We start from the raw sequence: 23,632 nt of genomic DNA on the forward strand, positions 1-23,632 counted from the left end.
AGGAGATATTATATTATTCAAAACCGCACAACTTGGTGAAAATAAGCTATATAAAGATGTATAATACAAATAGGTGGTCAGGAATGACAAACATTTCTGCCTATAACTCATTGGTGGCAATAGACATCCAGTCCAGTTTAACTGGGAGGTATGGCAGGAAATGAACATTTGTTCAGGTGAAACAAGTGAACATTCATGGATTGGACAGACATCTAGTCGTCTCCAAGAGATAAATTAATTTCAAGAGATTTAATACAGTGTAAGAGCCACATGACTGGACGTCTGTCATCGTCAATAGCGCTGAAGGGGTTAAGGCAGCGTCAAACTACTCATGTATACAGCACCTACAGTCATAAAATATTGAAAGTCCAATTTTTCTTAGAACGCAGCTTTTTGTTACAATGCACATTTACAGCTAAAAACATAAGCCAAGGGTAAAATATAATCGAAACATGAGGCGATATGTTGATTAATCCCACAACAGTCAGTGATTTATTAACTATCAAAATAATAGCCATAGCATGTAATTCAAGTTGTTTCCACACCTTCCGAGAGTTCTCCTAGAGTTGAAGTCCGGATTTTGTTGAGAACTCGACGAGGCTTGTTGAGACGAGAGTGTTGACTGCAGGGCTGAGTAGTGGTTGAGGTTGCTGGCGCTCCGCGATACTTCTAGGGAGGGGGGGGGGGAATAAAGATCAGCAGATGAATGGCAGCTATAACCAACTATAAGCAATATAGAACAAGACTCATTACTGAGTTAACCAAAAATATCCTTGAAGCAGTGGAAGATATCGGAAATCAAGGATCAGACCTGAATCGCTGGCTTTGGCTCCGCCGCTGCTACCCTTCACCCACGTGACTTGAGCCCTTGGGCCAAGCTGGATTTTCTCATCCATCTGAGGCTGTAGGGATAGGGAGAAAAAGAAAAAGTGATGACATTAACTTAAGAATGTTTTCAAAGGTTAAAGGTAACAATTTAGCCAAGCTGAAATTCTTATTGTTTTTGGACAAATTGGAATTTCAATATGAGATTAAAAAAAAAATACTCTGAGTGGCTGTTTTGCCTTTCTTTCTGCTCACAGACATGCGAAGCGTGAATCCTCCTACACATCACCTGTAAAAACCTTATCACTTTCTCAGGCTCAGAACTAAAGATTGTTCAGAAATTTACATGCACACACACAGACTGTATAATCTTTAGCAAACAATGAGCTTTTGAGTTATCTCTCAGATGTAAGTAATCTTTGTACTAAGGAATAAATTCCTCAGACTTGTTCAGACTTACAACTCTCCAGTCTTTGTGGCAAGAGATCATTTTACTACTCTTCTAAATTCTTTTAACTTACACAGCCCAAAATATTCACAACAATTGTAATGTAAAATTCTGTTTTAACCCTTTATTGGGCAGTCAATTCACTCATAGGCTCATAAAATGATCACTGCCAACCCTCTCAGTTAAAATGGATTGGACACCTAGACACTGTCAATGGCACTGAAAGATGAGCATTCACTGCCACTCCTCTCATTTTTAATCAATTGGATGTGTATTGGTGTCAAAGGCGAGCAATGAGTTAAATGCTATGGAGACAAAAAAAAAATCATCTAGAGTTATACAGGGCCATAACCTGTGTTTATTTGTTTTTATTAACACTTAACTTATCATTTTAATTATTATTAAACAATATTTTAAAATAAAAAAAAAAAAAACGAATAATGATATTAAAAAATTATCATATAATTAAAATTGAAACCTGGCATCCACATATGTGGACATCCGTTTTCGGGTCATTTAAGCCAACCTTGTAGACAAAGTTTTAACTCATTCACTGCCAGATTTGACTTATTGAGAATATTCATAGTGTATGTAGTTAAATGTCTATCCTACCAGCTTGCACTGAAGGAAATCTTAACCAAAAGCTGCACCCCTTCACATTTGGAAAGCTCTAAACGTCTTTTAAGGAGGACAAAATTCATGTGGTGTGTGACAGATAATCAGGATTCACTTGAACTACTAGTAAATGGTGGAGGATATCGAAAACACTCTTTAAGCCTTTAAAGCACTCACTGGACTCACTGGCTACCATTGACGGTGCTAGATGTCCAAGCTGATTTGACTGTAAGAGGCAGGCAGCCAAAAAGGAAAGTCCAAATATGTGGACACCAGGTCTTTATGAGGTTTTATTTATTTATTTTTTTAATGACCAAAAATAGTCACGTGCCCTATTGCGAGTTAAACCAGTAGTGCTGTTGGACCAGACAAATTTTAAGCCTTACAATTTCAGTATCCAGTACATCCAACAGGGGGAAACCTAAAAGACTAATTAGATTATGTCAGAATTTGGCATCCAGCAGAGGGCGTGTGAGACGCTGGCCACTAGATTAGGACAATTTTTTTAATCTTTGTGAAACAACCAACATTGTGAAACTCAAAATGTGACAAACTTGCCCAAAGTATCTGAAGTGTTTATCAAGAACCAAACAATTGTCACTATTTATTCCTGCTGTAACTGTAAGTCAACAGAGTGTGATGTACGTGATACACCGTGTCGTCAAATAATTTCATTAGCAACGCAGAAGTGTATTCCAGAGTGTTGATATGACAATGGTGGCTGACCTTCGAGATCTTTGGGATCTTATTAGGATCGATGGTCCTGCTGCTCTTGGTCATGGGCACACTATTATTCCAGGTCTCTTCTCTGGGCATGCGTGGCTCTCTCTGTTCTCGTAGATCTGCGGAGCAAAACGTGACCAATAATTATCAACTAATGAACAAATAAAGTTAAAAGATGGGCAGGCTTTTGGTGACCGTTGAGAAAAGCAATTAAAGTCACACAGGCCTCCAGACCAGTGTTGTTATTCTTACTTTAAAAAAGTAATTAATTACAGTTACAAATTACTTCTCCCAAAAAGTAATTGCATTAGTAACTCAGTTACCTGAAAGTAAGCATAATTAGTTACTTGACAAAGTAACTGGTGATAATTTTCATGTTTTGTTTTGTTTTTTCCTCAAAAAAAACCCCCAAACAAAACAAAAACAGGTCACACTATGTGAAGTTTAAAAGGTTTTTGGGACAATTGGCCCTACCCCAATTCTTTACCCTAATTTACCCTTTACCCTGAATCAACCATTAAAAGTTGTTAAAATTGATCCCATTATTGGGGTGGCGTGGCTCAGTGGTAGAGTAGTTGTCCCCCAAACCCAGAGGTTGTGGGTTCAATTCTCCGCCCTGATGAACACGCCTAAGTGTCCTTGAGCAAGATACTGAACCCCACGTTGCTCCTGGTGCTGCGTCACCAGTAGGTGGATGGTGAGATAGTGTAAAGCGCTTTGAGCGCCTTGAAAGGTGGAAAAGCGCTATATAAGTGTAACACCATTTACCATATTGCATTAGTTCCCTTCTGTCTACTTTTGACCAGTGTAAGTTTTAAAAACTGTTGAATCATTTAAAGATAGATTCAAGTCAAGATTTTGCCGATTTAGGAGTATTTTAGATAAAAAGTTATTTAGGTTCGCTAGGAAGGTTCTCTACAACAGAGCCTTTCTAAGAGGTCTACTGCTTTAAGATGGCGGATGTTTAGCTAACGCATCTAGTTCCTATACTGTACATGATGCTAACGCCGCCGCGTCTGTCATTTTGCATATGTATATATATATATATATATATATATATATATATATATATATATATATATATATATATATATATGAATAAATATATACAGTACTGTGCTAAAGTTTTAGACAGGACACCTGCCTAAAACTTTTGCACAGTACTGTATATGTGTGTGTGTGATATCTACCATGTCTACCATATCATGTGGGCGTAGTTTGTAGGCTATCGCCTACAGTCAGGTATTATCGGAGCCACCTAGCATCGGGTTTGCTCGGCGTCACAACTTTTTTACCTCCTCCCCACTCCTGCTCTGCTCTGTCCTCTCGGTGAGTCCGTTTCCCTCAGAATTTTCTCGCGTCATTCAACCAATATAGTAACCCATGCCTTTCCATCCTCAGTAACGGTAACGGCGTTACCAAAATGAGAAAAGTAATTAATTGGATTACTCACTACTGGGACAAAAAAAAAAAGCCGTTAGTAACGCCGTTATTAACAACACTGCTTCAGACTAACATTTTTTACGAGGAGCACAGTGGCCACTACCCTGGAATTTTAGGGGTGCAAGCAGAAGATTCAGGGGCGCACACTGTCATTCGATATGCTAAGTTTTCCCTCTAATTTTCACCGTTTGGCGTTTACCCAATAAATACTTTAATAATAAATGCATAAAAAATACAAACTTATGAATCTTTTTTATTCTCTATCAGTTTTGACATCAACCAGTATACTGATTAGAAATTAGGTTAACATTTTTTTAAGGGAGACGCAGCTGGATCACGGATACGGAGTCTCCCATTCATGACAGAAAAATAAATATATATATGAAAAAGAAATTTAAAAAAGCAGAATATAAAGATAGTCATGGGTTTAATTCAGAGGTCAGGAACCTTTTAGACCGGGAGAGCCAAAACACCCAACATAGTTTAAAATGTGATTCCCTGAGAGCCACACAGTGTGTGTGTACTACGTTTTGTGAGCACTATTTCTTTCGTGAATGTATTTGAATGCATCACACGGGAGGGAGTGCGTGGTTACAACCAGGGGGACTCGTGAGTAACAGTGGCCGAGACAGTCGCAGCCTCTCCGGGCGCCCATTTAGTGAGTCACGCTCTCCTAGAAGTGGCGACAAGACAGTTTGACAGTCACGAAAGTGAAAGAGATTGCGTTCCTGTGTGACGAAGGGTACCACGCAGTTCCCTTTCGTGGTTTAATTTTCCCTTATGCAATTTTTTATATACTACAGTTTGCCCTGCATCTAGTCGGGAGGGGCCGACTCCGAGCTGGCCATGCGACAACCGCTTGACACATGGCCCATCTCTACCTTCTTTTTCTGTTGTATTTTCCCTTGGCAAACCAGCTTGTTACATTACTGCCAACTAGTGGATTTAACCGCGAAGGAGTTTGTCAGCAACAAAAACAAGCAAACAAAAAACCCCCCCGCAATGTTACTGGTCATGCATGTGCAAGTAGATGAAAAAAATACTCGCAGTGGCTCTAATTTTAGTCGCAAAATGCGACCACTTGTTCGCAGTCTGGAGCCTTGTTACGTAAAAGACATCATTTTGAAGGCCTGACCTCGTCTCTTGTTTTCCTTGGAGAGCAGCTGCTGGTGCACCTTTCTTTGCTCTTCCTGCTCTTCAATTTTGGCCTCCTTGTGGATCTGTTCAATGGTTTTGGGCCCCTGGTCAGCTCGTCTGGACACCCAGTTGTGCTGCAAAAACAGGGATAAACGGTGGCGTCACATTCAGAGTTTCTACAGATATCAGCAAATCTTATTTAATGTGCTTTTTAATGGCACGTTTAATGCCATGTTTAACAAATTTAATGCCTAACTGCAGATAATTTCACACACACAAATTCTAAGTAGAGTTGTCCAATAATGACTTTTTAACTGATAAACGATATCCCAATATTGTCCAACTCCAAAAATCCAATACCGATATATTCGGTAGTGGACTGATTATGGCTAATTGTACTGTGATGCCTCACTGGACACTTTAATAATTATAAATGATAAAACAACTTCAAGATTTTCCAGTAAACATTCTGTGAAAAATAAGGGAACCACTTCAACTGAAGTTATGGAAAACGTACCTTATACCACTATATTTATTGTTAAAATCAAAATAGTGCAAACATCAGTTTTTCGCATTAAGTGCCAATAAGGCACTGCCATATCACATTTGGCTCACACAGTGCTTCTGGCTCAAAATAACAACAAAGGCACATAGCTTCAGTACAGTAAAACGTATGTAATATTAACCTATACCATTTAGAAATTATTTTGTCAGTCGATATTGACGGGTAGCCGTTAATATCATCTGACAACTCAAATATAGTACAATAAATAAATAAGATTTAACTGTCAAGTTTACATAATTTTTAATACTTCTAACATTAAGTTTAATGCTTTTTAAGGCCTGAATTTTGACAAAATCCATTTAGTGACTTTTAATGCTTTTCACCCACATGAACCCTGATATTGTGTTAAATAAAAATTCTTCAATTAAAAAATTGTACAGTATAATTAATTTTGCTTTCAATTAGTTACGATTTTTTTTCCAACTGCATTTGCCTTATTTTGTTGTTAGCTCTTAAATACAACCTGTGCACTGAAAAAAAGCATTTTTCCGTTTTTCCTGTTTGCCAAAATGTGATGTCATCTTCGCTAGCGAGTTTTAAAGGAGAGAATGGTGGCTTATGTGTTAGCAAAATTAATATTTGAAATCTCTTTTGATAAATATTTTAGCTATTGATCAAGTTTGACCTCATGTAACCTCTGAAGCGTGTGGAATTGAGAACATTTAAACAGGTCTTTTTGCCAATCAAAATTGCTTTTGTAACAAGTCCGCATGGACAAAGCCAATCTGACCTTGGAACTGTGGAGGGAGAGCCTTTACATAGATAGGCACTCCTGTTATCTGTTATTTTGAAAGGCAGTCTCATCCTCCAAATATGTTTTGTTGGTTAACGAGCAAATAAAGGTTTGTACGTTATATTAACTTTGTTAAAACCACTTTTCCATCCTTGTGCAGCACCACATGAGACATTTTATTGTTTTAAGACTTAACGGTTACGACCATTTTTTAAAAAATATATTTTTCCACATGTAAAAAAAAAAAAAAAAAACACATTTCCAGCTGAAATGTTTTGTCACTAGAAGACAATCTATCCATTTTATCTGGAACAGCTGGAAGCGAAAGAACAGTCATTCATTTGCTGCCAACCCTCCTAGTTCAAACAGATCAGACGTCCATTTCTGTCACTGGCACCCAATAAGTTAAAAAAAAAAAAAAAAAAAAAAAACTGAATGTACCCAATTTCATTAAAAAGTTTGTTTAAGGACAAACTTTCACAAGCCCCCAAAACTCACCATTCTCAGTTCAATGACATCCTGCAACATAAAGCGTATCCGAGACGACGTTTTCCTCTCTTTCACGATTTTTTCCATCTGATTGAAGTACTGATCCGTTCGAGGCTGAGGGGGAGAAAAAAAAATAACGAGTTGATGATTCAAAATGAAATGAGCCTCCATTTAATCAGCAAAATTTCCCTGCCGTTTGCAGATGATGTCAGCTGAAATGTCATCCTGGAGCTCACCTTTGCCTTTTCAAAGTCAAGGTCTTTGCCGATGGTGGTGAGAAGCCTGCAAAGGCACTCCAGAGACTCTTCATCATGGTTCTTCAGCAGCTTGATGACACAGTCGTGCATGATGGCCTCCGTCAGCATCTTGAGCTTGAAGAGCTCACCGATGAACTTAATGTTGCCGATGGATCGCCGCCGCGCCTTGTCTTTCGCCTCTTCTAGCTCTTCCTGCAACCGCTCACGCTCCGTGGACTGCGAATATACAATAAACCACAGTATACACAAATGATGTCCATCTCCATCTAAATACATGTACTGTCAAATCTACCCTAGCTGAAAACTTCATTTTCAAAATTCTCTCATAATACACTATTTGAAACTCCTGCCACATACTGAATCAGCAGAGTCCAGCTCCTTCTGCTTCTTCTCAAACACCACGTCGTCCACTTTGTCCTTCTCGAACTCCTTCTGGCAGCGGTGTAGTAACAGTTTGCGAAAGTTGACCGTGTTGTTGGGCTTGTCAGCTATTTGCACTCTGAGCTGTAATGCACAAGACATGCACAGAAGTATAGAAATAGAAAAAGACTGTTACATCTACAGTATCATTAGCACAAATGTTTGCAGAAAAAATTGTTTTGTCTTTATTGGTTTGTTTGGGAGTAGAGTTATGCAAATAATTTGATTAAAATTCTGAGTAAATATTTTTGTTATATTTTATCACAAAGTCATTAATAGCTGTGTAAATAATCAATTTCATGACGATTCAATAGGATATGGATTTTTTGGAGCAGTGATACATTATTTTCTGATATGACAAAGTCTGCCACAATTTGATTCTATCAGATTCATATTATGTACACACATAATACGGTTATATTTCACCAAAAGCCGTAAAAAGTACAAAGCAATTTTGACGTCTTTGACATTTTTGATGCTGAGAAATTTGTTAAATTTGAATGAAACCAGTTACTATGAGCAAAAAGGGATATTGAAAAGATTATTGCTGTGTTTCCATTACCCCCTATAATTACCAAATTTCACAATGAATAACATTTGATGAAAAAAAAAACAACAACACTCAAATACCAGAAAAACGTTATTGGGCTTTCATGAGCTTTTTAAAAATGTGTCGAGGCATTTTTGAGAACAAAAAATTGGATTGTTGCTTGAATAATCGATGTATCGATCCAGATCATTTACAGGTTTCTATTCCTATGGCGACATTCTAGATCAGAGGTGGGCAAACCGGTCCCCAAGAGCCGTAGTGGTCTTTGTTCCAACTGATGCAGCACAATTTACCAATGAGGTTTCTGCTGAAACAAGAAGCACCTGACTGCGATCACTGATCATGCAAGACACCAGATTGGTGAAAAGTAGGGATGTCCCGATCCAGGTTTTTGCACTTCCGATCCGATACCGATATTGTTTTGCACTTCCGATTCGATACCGATATTGGCCGATACCGATACCAGCCTATCTGAGCATGTGTTAAAGTTTAAAGTTATTTAGCCTCCTTACTTAGTTGTCAGACTCATGTTGAAAAGGGTTTTAGTACTCTTGATAACAACTAGCCAGCTGAATTAGGTGAGTTTGAATAACACACAACGGTTGGTAACAAGAGACTGACCTGTTTATTCAGTGACAAACACAAAACATTATAAATAACAAACAGAAATGGCATAGTCAGTCAGTAAAACGTGCAAATAATATTGTAAACTGTCTAAAAAAAGCAAAACACACAAACAACCTCTGTGGAAAATCCCACAAAACCCCCAAGCTATTAGATGCTTTTAATGTTTCGTGCATTAGTTACAATAATTGTATAAAAAGCCTCTCAGGTTTAAATAAACGACTATTTCAGTATCAAGTGAACATTTTAAAACAGTAAATAAAATACTCAATTTCCCATTCTGTATCAGCAGCTTTAAACCACATTCATTTAATTTTACGAATCAACTGTTAAAGTTGTTAAAATTGCTCCCGTTATTCCATAATTTCCCTTCTGTCTACTTTCAACATGTGAAAGTTTTAAAACTGTTTTGAAGATAGATTCAAGTCAAGATTTTGCCGATTTAGGAGTATTTTAGTTAATTAGGTTCGCATGGATGGTTCACAACAGCCTAGGGAAGTCTCCTGCTTTAAGATGGCGGCTGTTTACTAACGCATCTAGTTGTCCATACTTCATTGTTGCTACCGCTGTCGAGTCTGTCATTTTGCATCTAGTTCTATATACATATGATATCTATTATCTACAGTAAAACGATGTTGACGTAGTTTGAAGCGGCTGTCAGTAGCAGTCAGGTATTGTTGTGTTTTTTATCCAGCGGCATGAGTTGAGTTAAAGCCGTGAGTCGAGCATTGGCATTACCCGGGTCTATGACAAGCATGCTCTCATCATACTCTCGGGTGCGCGATCCGTTTCTCATTGCGTCCCGAAGACCGCGCTGTGTATTAGTTCCGCTTTACTTGACATATTTCAATAGTCGGAATTTGGATGTTTGTGAATCGTTTTCGAAGCTTCCATGGCCGAATCGTTCAAGGATGTAATGACGGCTGGGCATGTTATACCGTGGTTCTTAGTGTTGGATGGTGCGTCTTTACTCACGAGAGATAATGGTTCGTCTTCCAGAATGAATTCTTCGGCAAGGACTCTTGTTATTCCCTGGGCTTTGGGACAGTCGAGTGCCAGTTTGTCACGCATAGCAAAAGTTTCTGCCAGTGTTAGTTGTGTAGGACCTTACTTTTTGTCTTCGGTTTTCTTAACATACTCCTCATATTGTTTGGGGTGGTATTTCGCTAAATGCTTGATTAGGTTGGTAGTATTAAAACTTCCTACAGCTTTACCACCACGCTTGACTTTATTGTTGCATATGTTGCACTCTGCCTCTTCGTCTTTGTCGTCCTTTAAGGTGAAATGATCCCACACAGCCGACATTTTTACCGATAAAGTCTCTCGGTAAATTGGGAGACAGTAATGTGGTGTGTTGAAGGTGTGCCGTAAAATACGGACCGGTTTTTAGGGAAACCGAAGCAAAAACTGGAATGGATTATGTAACTCGGTGCGCTGGAAAACCCGGACCGGACATCTAAAAACTGGATCGGAAGTCTGGATCGGAATTTTTCCGTGTCGGCCGATCCGATACCGATGCGCATTTTTTTTGCCCATATTGGCGTCCGATCCGGACATCTCTAGTGAAAAGATTTCCTCTTGATGGGTTGGAACAGAAATCCGCACCCAATGCAGCTCTTTGTGGAATAGTTTGCCCACCACTGTTCCAGATAAAATCTAATGTCCTGATTCGACCTAATAATTTTCAACAGAAAAAAAACCTTTTTACTTTTCTGAATTCTTTAAAGTTCTTTAAATTCTTTAAATTCTTCTGGGGTCACCTTACTAATATTCTACTAGTACAATATCAATGACTTTCACATTGTACAGCTTTAAATACAAGGCCTGGGGAGTGACTGATGTGTTAGTGATCCAGATTACTGTTTGGTAAGCTTTTAATTCATTTGCTGCCATTGACAACGAAAGACATCCTATCCATTTTGACTGGGCTGGCGGCAAATGATTGCTGAATGTTAGTTTTACCTCAGCGAGGCAACGGCACATGTTCCCGTAGGCCACAGAGAAGCTCGGCTCGTCGATGGCCTTCTCGAAAACCAGGTCGATCACCCCCTTGAGTCGCTCTTCCGTGTCGATGGTGAGGTCCGTTACCTGCTTCATCAGCTGGCCGAACTTCTGAGGTGTAAGCTTGTTCAGGATGCTGCGCACTTTCCTGAAGAGCTCCTGGAAGAGACCCAGAAAAAAATATAGCAATTCCACATGTATGGTATATCAAATCTAGGGCTGCAGCTATCGATTATTTAGGTAATCGATTACTCTATCGATTAGTTAGTTAGAATAATCGAGTAATCTGATTACGAACATTTAATGTGTCACTGAATAAATTTCAGGAGATGTACAACAAAGAAATGTTTATGCCTGCAATAACATTTATTTTGGCTTGCTAAGATTGGACTTTTAAAGAGCATTGAATGCAAATACAAAATAAAATTCCTGCATGTTTCTTCAAATTATGCAGAATTGCACTTTCATTTCAAAAGAGCAATAAATGCATTTCAAAATAAATTAAAATACCTGAGCTTAGAATCAAACAATATAAAAAATAAATGACAATTTAAGTACTACAAACAAACAATTGGCTAACTTGCATAGCAAACATCAGCTAGCTTAAATACTATAAAATGCTAACCTTTTTTTCCCCCCATGCTCTTAACAAATCGTTCAAACACAAATTCCCACAAAAAAAAAAAAAAAAAAAAAAAAAAAAAAATCGTACTAGCTCAAACAAAAACGTACAACCTTAGTTGGTCTTAACAGGGAGCAGCTGGATTAAGCCATGTTAGACGAGTTATGGCATATTCACTGTTGCCACTAGAGGGCAGTGTATCCACCCAAATCAATAAAAGTTAATGCAACATTTTCAAAACAAACCATTACAACATCACTCTAATTAAACAAATCCTCGAAGCAACAAAATTTGATTTGAAGGTTTAATCGAATTACACGAGTTAATCCATTAATCGTTGCAACACTAATCAAATCAACTTTCCAACCTGTGTTCTGAGCGTCTCAGGGTCCTCATCCACACACTCCCGCTTAGCGCCAGGCTTCCATGCGTTCTCTGCTTTCTGCAGTTTAACTTCGTCGTTCACCGACACGTTCATGATGATCTTCCTGGGAGGAGGCCGCCGCGTGCCCATGTTCATGAGCTGCCCAAGAAGATGGCAACAAGTTAATACAGTAATGCGTTTAACAGAATTTCTCACATGCACGCGTATCACAGCAAATTTATACTAGAAAAACTTAATATTGATGGAAGTGGTGTAAAACGGTGCAAAGAATTATTATTTTTGCGTTAATGTGCCAAATTGACAGTTACATTTTTGCCATTACTGACAAACGAGCATACCCAGATTGTTGCTGCTCAACAAGTTATAATGGTTTTGGATTTTTTTTTTAAATTATAGTGCAGTTTTATGTATGGTAGTTTGGAATTTGTTTTTATTAATTTTAGATGATTTGCTATTTTCTATTAGTTTTAAAATTTCTATAAATTATTATTTTTACTTTACACAATCAGCACTCACTTGGGCACAGTGTCACTTACAGCTAGCTACAAAGCACGCCAGAAATCTTGGCTTAATTATTGACTCAGACCTAAACGACAGCCATCTAAAAATTGTCACTAAATCTGCCTATTACCACTCAATTAAAGGGCTTTTGTCCTAACAAGACATTGAAAAACTTATCCATGCATTCATTTTTAGTAGACTGGACTATTGTAATAGTAACCAAAAATCTATCAGGAATCTGCACCTAATAAAGAATGCTGCTGCCACAAATACAAGGAAACAGGACCATATTACACCGGTTATGAAATCGTTACACTGGCAGCCTGTGAGTCAAAGGATAAACTATAAAATATTGCTGCTGGTCTACAAAACACTTAATGGCCTCACAGCCAGTCCTCCCAGTTTAAATGAATTGGATATCTATCGATGTCAAGAGCAGGCAATGTGTTAAAACCCTGCAGGGACCCTGTATTTATTTATTTATTTAAAAAAAAAAAAAAAAAAACTCCAGAAGAGTTTTTTTCAGGGTAGGACTTACCATAGTGCCTCGTGCACCACTCATCTGTCTACCAAAGTCGGCGAAAGACGGTGTGAAATCAGGTCCCCTGGAAATCACCCTAGGATCCACAACTCGAGAAGGCAACTTGTTTTGATTCATCTGCAATGGCATGAATGTCAGGTTAACTGAAGACTAAATGACCCATGAAAGTGCAAAGGGATGCAATTATATGATAGTGAAATCCTCGACTGCAGAGGGAGCAGTCATCCTCCGCAAATATGGAAGAAAAAAGCTTAGAAATGTTTTTTTCTGACAAATGTTGACCTAAAACTGACCTGTCACAACTGAAATCCGTGCTAGATTATTAGTTGTTTGCTTGGCGTATTTTTCCTTTTTTTCTTACAGGACAGGCTGTAAGTTATGTGAGCCCTGCTCAGCATGCTATCAAGTGAGAAAAGTGAGAACCAGATGTGGAGGGAAAGAAAGGAACGCAGGAGGGAGAAGGACGATAGTGGGGGAGGAGAGGACAAAAAAAAAAAAAAAAAAAACGGAATAAAGCAGTCAGTTCATTGACCTCTCCCCTACTCTTTCTAGAAAGATCAGAAACTACTAGTTTTGACATTAGACAGTTTCGCGGCTCTTTTAGCAGTGGTGGAGAGGCGGGTACGTTTTCTTAACGCTGCCAAGTGTGACATAATGGCGATGAGATTTTAATCAAAACAGGACACAGCAGACCTCCACACTCCATATTAAACACTAAAATACTAAAGTACGGAGTGTCTTTCATGGGATATTTAAGTCACTGGCCGCCATTGACGACGATAGATGCCTGATCCATTTTAAGCTGGAGGGATGGCAGTGAATGAACCTTCGTTCATTCACCCTTTCAGTTCAAATGGATCGGAGGACTACGAGTGAAAAACTTGTTTAAATTCACAGAAGGATGAAAAGAGCCACATGATATGGATGTCTATCACTGGCCAATTAGTCAACAAAAGGATATCTAGCTTAAGTCTCCATTTTATTGTTGTTACTATAATACATAATGCTTGTTCTTGGTCATTGACAAAATAAAATTCCCATTGAAAAAATGTGACATCCCCTAGTGTGACTTTTTCCCCCGCCCCTTTATTGCACATTTTTTCCCTGGTGGTTCTAATAAGTCTGAAAAAGTACATTATTAGTACATGGACCTTGAACACATCAAGGGTGGTAGATAAAGATATTAATTATACATTTTCAGTTCAGGCAACCCAACCATCAACCACCGTCAAATGATGTACTCACCTTGTCGAGCACCACATCGCTGATAGGTGGGAGACCCTCGGGTTTTTGTATGCAGGCGGGCATGAACTGGAAACGCAACAGGAAGCCCCTGTCGTATTGTCGTTTCTTGCTGGGATCAGACAGGTCTGGACCAATAAGAGGAATATATGAAGGAAAAAAAAATATAGGTGCTCATGTAATAGATCAAATCTTGTACTCTGTCCTTATAGAAGTACTGTATTTGGAAGAAAACATGGAAAAGGTACTAAAGTCAAGCATAAAACTTTGTCATTCATAGATTTCCTTGCACAATCACACAACTTTAAGTGCCTTAAATAATTCTTTTTTTTACCCTCTATGTCCTGCGAGGCCCCGGTGGAACTGTCCTTTTCCCCTGGCGAAACGCCGCTGTCACTACTCTCTGTCTCTGACATGTGGCCAGCGCCATTCCTTAAGGGCTCCGGTTCAGTATCGCCATTCTCCTCTGGGACAGCTAGTTTCCTGTTGGTCTCAGGGCTGCCCGTAGGAGCCGGGCTGTCGGCAGAGGAGATGACTGATGGTGGGGCCAGGGGTAGACCCAACTGCAGCCTTGGTTCCACAGCAACCGAATCTACAGGCTGAGGCTCTTCCTATAAGAAAAGTTCATACAGTATTATTACTAGTTACAGTACAATCAGGGTTCCTACAGGCTTCAATAAGTGAAACTTAAGACTTTTTAAGACTATTTTCAAACCACTTGGAACAGAATTCGATGAAAATTTGGAGTCTCCATGTGTGTCGACAAAATCGATTCCTATAACTCTGCCCTGCTATCTGGTGCCTAATATCAAGGGAAACAATCAGGTTGGGATGGGTGGAAATAGGTTTTTCTTTAACATTTAGACATTTCTCAGATGTCACGCAAAGCAGTGCTATTTAAAATTTAAGACCTATTAAATGAAATTCAATGCCATTTTAAGACACTTGATGAAGAATAATTTAGAGATTTATGACATTTTAAGACCACGCAGGAACCCTGAGTATTTATAGGTTTTATCCTTAGGAGATTTTCCTTTCCACCCTAACCTAAGCTTTCTCAAGAGGGGTTTGGTCAGTCTTCTTAAACCAAACCTATACATACAAATACGGTATAAAACTGAGATGACGCAAACCTGTAGGCATCGAAAGAACTCCAACGCCTCCCATTGCTACCAAACTTATCTGCATACATTTTTTAAAAAATTCATTCATTCATTCATTCAATTTCCATGCCGCTTTTTCCTCACGAGGGTCGCGGAGGTGCTGGAGCCTATCCCAGCTAACTACGGGCAGAATAAAACATGCAAATTGAGATTTTAGCTACAGTACATTTCCGAAGCATGACTCCTGTGTCACGTGACTACTTTTCTAGTGACGCTGACTTGAGCAAAGTGAGCAAAACTGTAGGTAGGTACCACTAATACTGACTATGCTGGAAGCAGTGTAGAGGAAAAAACACAATAAATAAAAAATTGATGAAAAAAAGTGTTTTTCTGGTAAATATGCAGCAAATATATTATAGAAATATAAGCTATTAGGTCCAGAAATCGGCCATTGACATGGGAGGCAGACATTTCATCAATGCAGGTGCTCTTTTAACCAATCAAATGCCAGCATCCCAGGTGCCCACCCATCCTAGTGACGTAATTAAAACACATTATCACATGCACCTGTGGACACTTGTAATGTGTATGCAAGTGGGTATTTTTAACATCACAAAATGTTTGCGCTCGTAAGCGCTGTTAATTTTAGTGGAACCCCTTGAGGCCTGAATTTACATTTAACTCATTTATTGCCATGTGATGGATTGGACATCGAATCCAATTTGACTGAGGGACCGGTAGTGAGCGAACGATGACTGCCAACCCTCCGAGTTAAAATGGATTGGATGCCAATAGCCATCAATGGCAGCCAATGAGTTAACAATTGCCACGTTTACATGGAGCCAAATATTCCAATTACAATCGGAATATTTGTTCAAACCGAATAAATGTGTTCCATATAAACACCTCAATCGGAATGAACAGGCCCAAACCGAATGGAATTTCATTCCGATTCACAGGGGTGGAATATTCCTTTTCCCAAACCGATTAGAAGTAAAATTATATCATGTAAACAGGGAAGCGGAATGGTGTCTGGTTGCGTTCTTTCTGCGCATGCTCCGTACTGACGTGGTGATGTCACTTGGTGACGTAAGTAACGTCACTTGCAACATGGCTTCCAAGCACACGCACAGCGCACCCACACAACTTTTTAAATGAACGGCGTATCATTCTGAAGTTTTGTTTCCACTCGAAAAGTTAAAACAGCAGCTGATCTGACAATCGATCTCCATGTTTTGCAACGTGACGCTTTGTTTTGATTAATCTGTGCATGTCAGACGGCAGTTGTCAAACGTCCTTTCGGAATAAAGGCAGTCACATGTAAACGCTGGATCGGAATAGATCAAGTGACATGTAAACAGCTGATGTGAAATTTCCATTCGGAATGATTTGAATCGGTATGAATAAAAGTCAGCATGTAAACGTGGCTAATAAGTACATATAGGCATGTGCCGGTATGAGATTCTGACGGTATGATAACCTTATGCAAAAATATCACGTTATTGCAATTACAGCTCTAAAATGTGTTACTTTGAGATGTCTGGGTTAAAAAACAAACAAAAAACTTTTCCATTAAACAGGAGTTTTAATTTTCAAAACATACTATATCAGCAAATTGGAACATAGGTATAATGTTGAGTGAAAATAAATAAAAAATACAAAAAAAAAAAAAAAATGTTCTAAATAAAATTAATGATAATGTTTATTAACCTTTAATTTTGTATAAATGCAAAATCACATTGGAGGTATTGCCTCCTCAGCAGCCACCCTCCGCAACCATGTTTTACATGTCGGTTGGCCCCCCTCTAAACCGCGGCCGTCTGTAACCTTTCTGTAGCCGAAGTATTCCCATACCAGCGATTTCGTTTTCTTCGATGGGGGAAAAAGTTCAGGAATTTTCAGCTCCGCCAGCCATCGTGTAGCACAGCTGACTCACTGACACTCAGCAACAACCGGTGGGAGAAGGTTGAGCCTTACAGCTGCAAGTGAGGGACTACTCCATGCATTATTGGGACATAAAAAATAGCTAATACCTTAGGGACAGTATGTCGGAAAAATTTTGCGGTTTTGAAACCTTGACGTTTTCATACCACGGTATACCTTGAAACCGGTAATCGGCACATGCTTAAGTACATAGTACATAAAAAAAAAAAAAAATACAATAAAACATTTAAAAAATAAAACCAAAATTGGACAATCAGAAACAAATCGTGAATCAAAAATCGAAAATTGTAACATTCCATTTCAAAATTCATTTTTTGTTTTTGAAATTTGAAAATAAAAAAAATTAGGGCTGTCAAAATTATCTCGTTAACGGACGGTAATTAATTTTTTAAATTAATAATGTTAAAATATTTGACGCAATTAACGCACATGCCCCGCTCAAACAGATTAAAATGACAGTACAGTGTCATGTGCACTTGTTACTTGTGTTTTTTGGAGTTTTGTCGCCCTCTGCTGGCGCTTGGGTGCGACTGATTTTCTGGGCTTCAGCACCATGAGAATTGTGTATTTATTGACATCAACAATGGCGAGCTACTAGTTTATTTTTTGATTGAAAATTTTACAATTTTATTAAAACGAAACCATTAAGAGAGGTTTTAATATACAATTTCTATAACTTGTACTAACATTTATCTTTTAAGAACTACAAGTCTTTCTATCCATGGATCACTTTAACAGAATGTTAATGTTAATGCCATCTTGTTGATTTATTGTTATAATAAACAAATACAGTACTTATGTACAGTGTGTTGAATGTATATATCCGCCATGTGTCTTATCCTTCCATTTCAATAATAATTTACTGAAAAATATGGCATATTTTATAGATGGTTTGAATTGCGATTAATTACGATTAATTAATTTTTAAGCTGTGATTAACTCGATTAAAAATTTTAATTGTTTGACACTCCTAAAAAAAAAAAAAAAATTTTTTTTGAATTTATTAATTTTCTAAAATATCTTTTTGAAATTTATTTTCAATTTTTCATTTTTTTTTATATCTTTAGAATTTTTTGTTAGTTTTTAAAATTTTTCGTTGTATTTTTTAATAGAATTTTCAATTTTTATTTTTTATTAATACTATTTTTATGAATTTTTGTAATCCGACAATGCTTTATTGTTCACATTATGATCTCTATTTTTCGATGTCAAAGAAATGCACAATTTACATACTTAAATACCTTGAGCAACTATCCTGCACATGAAGATCATTAATACCAGGTGTTGTCTGTCACTTTAAAAAGACTTAAAATTGAAAACATGGGAGCATTTCCGCCAACTGGTCAAGAACCAAGATGGAAATGCTGTAGTCGAAAATAGTTTCAGTGATTAAAAAAATATATATACCGGTAGTCTGTTACCTAACACCATTGCCCTCATGTATGCAGCCCTCTGTTTGCCTCATGCTCCTAATATAATAATGCTGGATTAGTTTTATCGACGGCCTTAAACTTAGAATAAGTCGTTAAACAGGCTCTAAAAATTATTGGGTGTGGTTGTTGCAATGAAGATTGGGGAATGAGAGAAGCACACCACAGCTGAATTTACTAACAGTGTGCTGAAGGAGCAGCGAGGATGATGAATAACACCTTGCACGACCTAAAAGTCATGTCTAAGCGCTTTCCTGCGGCTCATGTGGAAACATTTTCCGCTTGATTTATGTTGCCTTTCCGCTCCCCCCTCTTTGTCGTGCTTCTTCGATACGCTGACATTTTTCAGGGGCTTTCATTTTGAAAATGAAAGCGCAACTATATGAAAAATTTCAGCGCATGTTCCTACACTTACCTCGTTCTCCTTCTGGTGTGCATCTCCGGCATGGAGCAATTCATTTGGTTTCCTCCAGGTCTTTGGTATAGCAGTGGTAGCCTGATTTACTGCAAATAAATCGGACATAAGATTAAAAAAACTTTTTTCAAACTTTATATTTAGTCACATTATACATTTCCATTTTAGAATCGCTTTGAAAGCCAAACTTTCAATTATTACAGCGAAAGACGTCAAATCAAATTGAACTGGGAAGAGTGCCATTGAAGGGGCAAGACGTCCAGTCCATTTTGACTGGGAGAGGCTGGCAGCCTTCCGCTCAAGATGGATTGGACGTCCATTCCGTCGACCAATAACTTCATTCATAAAATAACTTTAAAGCAGTTAAAATATTAGGAAAGGTTGTTGATCTGTTTCCCAAGCTTCAGTATTATGTAAGTGGTAATATACAGTATATTGCTTTGCCTATGGAAATATAGTTACATTTTAAAGCAGACCTGGCTCTTTTCTCACCATCAATGGCAGCCAATGAGCTAAGATGTAAAAGTAAGAGGAGCACAGTAGTTCTAGTGATGCACAAGAGTCAACAAAAATGCTATCTTTACAATGCCACGTGAGAGACCACTATACTTAATTGGAATAAAACTTTGCATGCATGTTCTTAAGGTCGCACTTGGTGTACGATATTTGAAAAACATCGAAGTAAGGGTTTCAGAGAGTGTCCTAAATTTAGTTTCATGTGGGTCATTCCAGAATTAGAGAACTTTTTGCATCCTGTCACTCAATCAATACACATACTAAATACTAAAGCATGAAGTTTCTAAGGTAATTTACTTGTCTTGGGACAAAATTGGTGGTGGTGGTGGTGGGGGGGGGGGGCATAAGAGAAAAGAATACTTGACTGACCCCCCTCACAAAGAATCAGATCATGCTTTGACATCATCAGACAGTTTTTTTAAAGGCATGTCAATAGCAATTTATGTCCTTGTGTTTATTCATAAAATACTTAGCCTTTATAGAATGTCTCACACTATTTCATGCAACCCGACTATGCATATAATGAGAATAAGATTAATCATTATTTGGTTACATATATAAGTTTATCCTTCTGGTCAGCAATAACAGCTTGCTAAACAGCTAGCTCATCCTCCTGAGAAAAAGGGTAACATTACTACAGATTTGTTACCTGTTACCTTGAATGTCTCACTCTATCTCATGCAACCCTGCTGTTACGCATATAAGGAAAAGACCAACACCAGGGTTTCCCCAAAAATAAAAGATTGTGGCACACCGGCACACCAAAATATAGGCCGCCACGCCTTGCTAATGAGATTTTTTTGTTTGTTTGTTTGTTTGTTTTTTAAGGTTTAAGTCAGTTTCAAACTAGCGGCAGCCTAGAGTGAAGGGTTCAGCGGTAACTAGAGCTGTCCCGACTAGTCGACATAGTCGACGTCATCGATGACGTAAATCCGTCGACAAGCACAACATCCCGTCGACGGTTAATGAAGGGCGTGGAAAGTTCAGAATGTCGGATGCTCTGTATGCAAGCAGGGAAAGCGGCACAAAGCCAAAAAAAGCGCACCAGAGTGTCCAAAACATTGACTTATTTCAAAGAAACAACTGAGGGTACACTCTTCTGTCCTGCCTCTTCAATGGCAAGCTTGGCTGCACGTCGGCCGTGAATAAACACCTCAAATGCCGTCACCCAGTTAGTAATTTTTTTTTTTTTCATTTTTTGTACACCAGAGGGTGCTGTCGCCTTACTGAATAATAATGTTTCATTGACAATGGGCCTATAAATGCTATTAGTATTGTCCTTAATGCTAACTGAAAGGTTTATTTCATGTTATGGTTTATTTTATGGTATATAAAATTATATAAGGTTAAAAGGTCATAAATATATACAGTATATACAGTGCTTGCACTCAAGGGAGAGATTGTCAATGATAAGGTAATAAATTAAGGTGAAGGCAATTCATTGATATATAAATAAGGTTTAAAAGGAAAAAGGTGAAAAGTTTTTGTTAATTTCTAATTGTGTTGTTTTATTTGTGTGCACCGCAGCTCTTACAATGTAATTACATCAAGGATGGAATAAAAGTTTAAAACCATCAGTTTAAGAGACCACCTTTTCAATCGGGATGCTAAACTAGTTAATTCTATCAGCATTTGAACTCATTGTTTATTTGTGATTTATTATTGTTATTTACGTGTTCATTTGTACTTAAATAAATAATTTAAGTGTTCCAGTATATTTTTTGTGAATTGATAAGCGTCAACAAAAATTTCATAGCTAAATTAGTAAAAAAAAAAATTTTTTTTTAATTATTAGATTAGTCGACTAATCGTAAAAATAGTCGGCTGACTAATCGGGAGAAAATTAGTCGTTTGGGACAGCCCTAGCGGTAACCTATTCATTGTGTATTGTAATGTCCGTAACTTTGCGCGACCCCCTTAAGAGACGATCAGACTGGGGAGCTGTGACGTAGGGGGAGGCGATTAGGAAGAATGGGGGAACAGCCGAGATAGCGAGACATAGCGGTCGCATGTCGCAGCAGCTCGCTGTTATTTTGTTATCGTTTTTCTTTATTATTGTTGCCACAATAAAGTGCGTAAGCCAATGCCAACTCCCCCCCCCCCCCCCCCCCCCCCAATACGGGGCATTACAGTATTTTAGGTCGGACTTTCGGCAAAAGTAAACGGTGGACGGCCGTCTTGGATGGAACGGCAGGTTTGAATGAATTTGTGCTGAGAGGCGGAGCCCAAAATAGAGCCTTGCTTTATTTTCAGAGTGCCACTGCGCTAACGTCAACAACGTATCCAATAGCAGAGGGCCAGGCATACTTATATCTGTACTATCAGGCTGTTTCGGTGGATGGACATACACAATCACGGCTGACGAAACCTTGATAAATGCACATTTTTTTGTGAGCTCTGGAACACTCGAAAAATGACTCTCATACCTCTTGTTGCTAAGCTAAATGGTACCTCGATTTGCGTTTGTGTGGAAATGTAGTTCACGAACAACAACAAAAACGATTCACCTTTCACCGAAACTAGTAAAACTCTTTACACGGCTATTAGAAGTTTTCCCTACTCCTTGAAATGGGTCACTTAAAAGAAGGACTATTATTGTTGTGGTAATGTAGTACATATTACGGCCAAATAAAAGGAAAAAGGACTACAAAATGTAAGTCGTACTATTGCTACAAGAAAAAAAGTTGTATTATTACATAGGGAAATGTAGCTGCAATCAGCTACACATTTTACGTACATATACCGTAGCTGAGAGCTACGACATTAGCCTGGTTAAGGAAATATTTCAAATTGATCTTTGTTATGGTTCTTCTTGGAAAAAAAATCTCATTCGTTAAGATATGATGCAATTTCGCCGTGGTACGAGATGGTGAGGCTGTCCGACTCCGATGCAGCCCACCACCACAACTTCAAAAAAATCCTAGGGGAAAACCTATGATTTTTGTCTTTACTTATTTATTTAAGTAAGTTTGCCCTGTTGGTCAGCAGTAACAGCTAGCTTCTACTCTTGAGAAAAAGCTTACATTAGCATGAATTTGCAACCCTATAACCTGCAACCCCATTACAGTGATTATGCCAAGTATTGTAAATATCGGATCTTGTAATAGAAAATTTCCCATTGGCGTGTAAACTCGGCTGATCAAGCCTTTGATAGTTGATTATCTATCATTGATAAATATGTAGCTAAAAACGACAAAAATGAAGCCAGTTTTCTAAGAACTTTGAAACCAAATTGTCCTTCAGTTCTGGAATGACCCAGGTTCAGGTCTAAGAACTGTTTCCAGTGATTTTCCTCACCTGTAGTGGGGCTCTTCCTAGTGAACAAATTAAGCTGGGACTCTGCTTCAGTAATGACTCCAGGTTCCTCTCCCCCCATCCTGGAGACGAGATCTTTGCTGTCCTGGGGCTGCTTCAGCTCGTCGGTCTCTGCAGCGGCCTGCACCAGAGGCGGAAGACCAGGGGGTAGCATGACTTGCAAAGCAGTGGCAGAGCTTGACGTCAGGGCAACGGGCACCACCGCCAAAGACGCCATGGGAGCTAGATCAGCAGCAATTGGCACTTCAGGCCTAATGTCAGAGGGTAAGGTTTCTGAAGAGGCGTCTTGGAAAGCGGGAGAAGAAGCAAGAGGACGTGCTCCGCATGGGGACGCCAGAGGTGGTTCAGGGGTCGAAGTCTCCAGTTCGGTGTCAGGATCTGCAATGCCGTTCACAGCCTTGGGAACTGGTGAAGGTGAGACTGTCAGAATCCGAGAGGGAGCAGCCGAGATCGGTTTGTCAGCATTGGTATTACAAGGTGCCTTAGAAGAGAATGAAGCAGTTGAAGGGGGCCGGTCACCGCTGTTGACGGCCGTGGTCGGGAGGGTCATTAGGGCTGGCTCTGAGGCAGCAAAAGCAAGTTGTGGTTCAACAGTGGAAGAGTTCTCTACTACAAGAGGGCCAACTTCCAGTCTTTCTAGGGGAGCTTCCGGCTGCAGCAGCACAGGTGAGGAAGACTTTTCCACAAACGCCTCCAATTTTGGTGTCTCATCTGAAGGAAGCAAATGTACAGGTAAATGTTAAGAAAAAAATAACGCATCCATTTATAAAATAGCTTTCGTCTGCTCT

At 38.8% G+C, this 23,632-nt stretch overlaps 1 protein-coding gene across 17 annotated transcripts in view; it reads right to left on the bottom strand.

Moving 5' to 3' along the window:
• eif4g3a (eukaryotic translation initiation factor 4 gamma, 3a) overlaps positions 1–23,632 on the bottom strand; it is a 100,067-nt gene that overhangs the window by 17,483 nt on the left and 58,952 nt on the right. For all 17 annotated transcript variants that reach the window (XM_057846481.1, XM_057846480.1, XM_057846479.1 and 14 more), the window contains 14 exons: positions 22,827–23,555; positions 19,014–19,102; positions 14,456–14,732; positions 14,125–14,249; positions 12,877–12,996; positions 11,820–11,975; positions 10,792–10,989; positions 7,593–7,739; positions 7,215–7,451; positions 6,988–7,092; positions 5,190–5,325; positions 2,615–2,730; positions 812–902; positions 546–669 (listed from right to left, as the gene is read on the bottom strand). In XM_057846481.1, coding sequence (XP_057702464.1) covers positions 546–669; positions 812–902; positions 2,615–2,730; positions 5,190–5,325; positions 6,988–7,092; positions 7,215–7,451; positions 7,593–7,739; positions 10,792–10,989; positions 11,820–11,975; positions 12,877–12,996; positions 14,125–14,249; positions 14,456–14,732; positions 19,014–19,102; positions 22,827–23,555 — 2,650 coding nt within the window. The remainder of the gene's footprint in view (positions 1–545; positions 670–811; positions 903–2,614; positions 2,731–5,189; positions 5,326–6,987; positions 7,093–7,214; positions 7,452–7,592; positions 7,740–10,791; positions 10,990–11,819; positions 11,976–12,876; positions 12,997–14,124; positions 14,250–14,455; positions 14,733–19,013; positions 19,103–22,826; positions 23,556–23,632) is intronic.

This window comes from Corythoichthys intestinalis, chromosome 9, assembly GCF_030265065.1.
Source record: "Corythoichthys intestinalis isolate RoL2023-P3 chromosome 9, ASM3026506v1, whole genome shotgun sequence".
Taxonomy (NCBI): Eukaryota; Metazoa; Chordata; class Actinopteri; order Syngnathiformes; family Syngnathidae; genus Corythoichthys; species Corythoichthys intestinalis.